The sequence below is a fragment of the Gobio gobio genome (assembly GCF_949357685.1).
Source record: "Gobio gobio genome assembly, chromosome: 16".
Lineage (NCBI taxonomy): Eukaryota > Metazoa > Chordata > Actinopteri > Cypriniformes > Gobionidae > Gobio > Gobio gobio.
Window position 1 is genome coordinate 9,961,480 of NC_137109.1, and position 5,000 is coordinate 9,966,479.

Consider the following 5,000-nt stretch of genomic DNA (forward strand, 5'->3'; position numbering starts at 1 on the left):
GTGTTTGAGGTATTAATCAGAATATCAGCTCTATGAAATTCACCTCACGTTCACGTCGTCTCTATGAATTTTGATGAGTCACACTTTAAAGGATTTACATCGTTGCAGTGGCTTCATATTTTCTCTCGTTTCTGATTTATTTCTTTAGTCTCTGTGATTCTCAGAATACCCTACACTATTCTACAGTACAATTCATTTATGTTTATAATATTATAATATAGCAGTAGTGACTAAAAACCCAACACATTTTATGATGCCTCATCTTACGTTCATCTTCCTCTGTGTCAGTTGGGGCAGATATTACGGAGTCCGTTCATGAAGTTTGTCGCTCACGCCGTGTCGTTCACCATCTTTCTGGGTCTGCTGATTCTGAACGCATCCGACCGCTTCGAGGGTGTGAAGAACCTGCCCAATGAGACCATAACGGACCATCCACGACAGGTGTTCCGCGTCAAGACCACGCAGTTCTCCTGGACCGAGCTCCTCATCATGAAATGGGTTCTGGGTAAGGCCTGGTGCATGATGGGTAAAGATTGAAATGGTTTGTGTCTGTGTGTTTGTGTATGTCTGTGTGTGTGTGTGTGTGTGTGTGTCTGAGTGTGTCTGTGTGTCTAAGCGAGAGAGAGAGTGAGAGTGAGAGAGTGTGTGTGTGTGTGTGTGTGTGTGTGTGTGTGTGTGTGTGAGAGAGAGATAGTTTGTGTGTGAGTGTTTGTGTGTGTCTCTGTCTGTATGTGTGTGTGTGTGTCTGAGTATGTCTGTGTGTCTGAGCGAGAGAGTGTGTATGTGTGTGTGTGCGTGTGAGAGAGTGTTTGTGTGTGTGAGAGTTTGTGTGTGAGTGTTCTGCCTAAAAACAGGGATAGATGACTTTAAGCATGAATCATGTAAACTGTTAGCCTGACGTCGTCATACTCATTTCTAGTCAGAATATGAGTCTGATACTGCTCCGTTGGGCTGTGATTATGGGGCGTGTTCAGAGGTGGACAAAGTACACAACTTCATCATTACTCGAGTGAAAGTAAAAGTACCACTGGTCAAATATTACTCTGTTACAAGTGAAAGTTGTTAAAAACTATTTTTACTTAAGTAGAAGTACAGAAGTACTTGCTTTTAAAAGTACTTAAAGGGTTAGTTCACCCAAAAATGAAAATTCTGTCATTAATTACTCACCCTCACGTCGTTCGAGACCCGTAAGACCTCCGTTCATATTCGGAACACAAATGAAGATATTTTTGTTGAAAGCTGATGGCTGAGAAAGGCTTCATATAGGCTTCTATTGGCATTCAGTACACTTATACTCCCAAGACGGATAAAAGGCACTCAGAACATCGTTACAAAGTCCATCTCACCACAGTGTCTCTACAATAATCTTACAATGCGACGACAATAGTTTTTGTGCGCAAAAAAAATCAAAATAACACCTTTTTCCAACTTGTTACTGCCTTCCGTGTGTGCCTCCACGACGCATGCGCGAGAATATGACGCAGATCCGGCGTTCGGACAGATGACCCAGAAGTGATTTGTTTACAATCAGAGGAAGACGCGCGTATCTAAGCTGTTGGATTCTACATTGATCGTGCTTTAGGTCTCGGCGTAGTGCTCAAAATGGGGTTAGATTGCGCATTTCATGGATTCTCAAACCCCGGCGCTACGTCATATTCTCGCGCATGCGTCGTGGAGGCACACACGGAAGGCAATAACAAGCTGGATAAAGGTGTTATTTTGATTTTGTTTTGCGCACAAAAACTATTGTCGTCGCATCGTAAGATTATTGTAGAGTCACTGTGGTGAGATGGACTTTGTAACGATGTTCTGAGTGCCTTTTATCCGTCTTGGGAGTATAAGTGTACTGAATGCCAATAGAAGCCTATATGAAGCCTTTCTCAGCCATCAGCTTTCAACAAAAATATCTTCATTTGTGTTCCGAATATGAACGGAGGTCTTACGGGTCTCGAACGACATAAGGGTGAGTAATTAATGACAGAATTTTCATTTTTGGGTGAACTAACCCTTTAAGTATCAAAAGTAAATTTCCTTTTTTATGTCAATGCATTATTTTATTATTGTTGCATTGTTGTATAAATGCACGCTATGCCACGGTGGTTTAAGCCAGTCAGTGATGCTCCATCCGACATGCTAGCATACGACTACCTTGAACTAATTTAAATACTTAAAAGTTACAAAGCTTTTTACAAAGCTGCTGTCACTCTAAGGCTGAATGCACAAATCCTACACACTGATACACATCCGATATTCCCCCAACTGTTTACGTTCACTTAAGACATAATCAACTTTGTTTACGTGAATACTTTCCAAAATGAAAATTTTGACGTGTATTGGTTTGTTTAAGTGCGAAAAAAACACAAAAGAAAGCTCTATTCAATACTCGTGCTCTGGCATCTCAGAGGCACAAAAAAAACAGACTGAACTGAGCTCGTTCATCAGGCTTTTTCAGATTCATCCATATGTCTATGCTTCTCTTTCTCCCAGACATTTACATTTTGCGACAAAAAAAAAAAAAACTTTTAAAGAAGACAAAAAAATCTTCCACTGACTTGCAAAGCTACTACAGAAATGTCTTTTGACTTTGAGGACCTTGATAGAAATGTAGTGGAGTAAAAAGTACGATATTTGTCTTTCAAATGTAGTGAAGTTAAAGTAAAAGTTTCCCTAAAAAATAATACTTCAGTAAAGTACAGATACACAAAAAGTGTACTTAAGTACAGTACTCAAGTAAATGTACTTCGTTACTGTCCACCTCTGGGCGTGTTTCAACCGAACCAGGAAAGACTTCAATTGGATAGACCTACAACCAATCAGAGCAACGGAGCGACGCATAACGTTAGTTATCAAATGTCAACAGAACTCGACTGCACACAGTGTTTCCATGTCCGTGGGTTGAAGCAACCCCAATTATGTGATATACAGACCCAGGAATGCGATTTTTAGCTGCCAGCCCTGCCAAAATAACACATATTTTACCCCCCAAATGCCTTTTTTCCCGGAGAACCCCCCCTGGAAAGCTATTGGGCTTGTTTTTGGCTAGTTTTGAGGAACGTTAGCAATTGGGCGGGTTTTGTTGTAAAAACTTGGCAACCCTGTCTGCACGCACGCTGGAATAAGTAGCCTAACGTTAGAAGAAAAATATGAGTGTAAACGATCTTTGCCGGTGTTGTAAAAAAAAAGGATACACAGAGTTTACTTACCAACACAATCATCATTTCTGAGAGAAATAGTAAAGGTGATTGCATATACGAACAAGTTCTCCGTTTAGGATTAGAACAAATTCAACCCAAGCACTCTTTGTGACGTAGATGATTAGGTTACTGTTGATCATCTGTCCATCATCGTCTAAAGCCCGGCCTGACAATTTCATTGGTCCGGACAGTTTCTGCTCGGGCATAATTACTTCTCTATCGATCAAGTCCAGACCGAACTGCCCAAGTAAAAATGTTGTGGGCGGGGCTAAGTTTGGCTGGCATCCAGGCTAGTAAACTGTACTCAGTCTTTTTAGACTTTAGAGATGCATTTGGAACTTTATCTCATAATGTCATGATCAGCTCATTGGAGGAAATACAGCTACCTCGACTGTTCATCGACATAGTGAAGGATGTATATAGAGGTTCCTTTATTGAAGTAATCTGTGGAGAACAGCTCACTCGCCCAACACCACTTCAGATAGGCATTAAAACGGGCTGCCCTTGGAGTGCGATTAACTTTATAATTGCCACCAACCAATGGTTAAAGTGGATGTGTCAATGTGCCCCCCCTGGAGTGATATCACCTATCCCAGTACAAGGCTATGCAGATGACGTCCAGATCGCCTCCAGAGACGAGAGCGTAATTAAAAACATGCTGGCCAGGACAGATTCTTTTCTGAAATGGTCAGGCCTGGAGATTAAGGACACAAAATGTGCCGTTCTGTATGAGAGGAGGAGTGGAGAGAACAGGTGGTATCGCTCAAAAACTGATAAATGTCCAGATTTCACAGTAGCAACTAAACCTATACGTGTATTCTCTCTTCATGAGACACACTTACCTAGGACACAACATTAATATCGCAGGGGAATGGAAAGAGCAGGTAAACATCATCTGGTCAGGGTTCATATCCCAGTTGGACTTGATAGACAAATGTCCACTGCCTCTGACCATGAAGTCAGAGGCTATCAGACAGGTGGCGCTGTCTAAAGTACAACATCTTTTCTCCAATGTCCATATCGAGCAGAAAGTGCTGATGGACATGAACAGTAAAACAGTGAGCTTAGTGAGAAAGTGGTTTGGACTTAACACACATAGCACCCGTGATGTTATTTTTCACCCCCAATGGGAAGGAGGGATGGGAGCACCAAATGTGATCTGGATCTACACCAGCATGCAGATTTCCCACCTTCTGAACATGCTGGACAATGATGACAGAGACGTCAGGGAGCTGGCTCGATCCTCCCTGTTCCTGGACCTCAGGAGACGTAAGGTGCTGTTGGCCAGGGACTCAGAGCCTCATTTCCTTGGTTTCAAAAGGAAACCAAGTGGGAAACTGGACACCCATTCAGCTGGCTTTGGTGTCTGGTCAGACTGGCCGGACCTGAACGACCTTTGTGTCCGAACTGGGGTAGCACAGGAGTGGGCGCGGTCTGACTCTGGGACTGTGAGGGTCTCAGAGGATATCATCACTGATCCCCTGATCTATGTCAAGGCAACAGCCACATATGGTGGCCACAGCTACCCGCTAACATCTACAGGTGCCCGGCGAACTCTCCTGGACTTACACCAACATCACCAAAAACAGCACTGGACTGGACTGAGCCTTCAGGGGAAACTGGCCTGTCTCTCTTGTGCTGATCACTCTGTCTCTCACTCGTTTCTGAAGAACACTGCACTCAGTGAGGACATCGTCACTTTCACAGTAAAAGCTAGATTGCAAGTTCTTCCTACCAGACTCAACCTTTCCATCTGGTTTCCTACAACCCAGGTCCCTCACTGTCTACATCACACCACAGAACAGA

The 5,000-nt window shown here is 43.0% G+C and overlaps 1 protein-coding gene across 1 annotated transcript in view; it reads left to right on the top strand.

Annotated features, from left to right (window-relative positions):
* The window catches only part of trpc7b (transient receptor potential cation channel, subfamily C, member 7b), a gene marked incomplete at both ends in the record, with an annotated part of 117,159 nt that overhangs the window by 64,434 nt on the left and 47,725 nt on the right, over positions 1-5,000 (top strand). Inside the window, one exon of the mRNA XM_079838163.1 lies at positions 289-505. Within this exon, the coding sequence (XP_079694289.1) occupies positions 289-505 (217 nt within the window). The remainder of the gene's footprint in view (positions 1-288; positions 506-5,000) is intronic.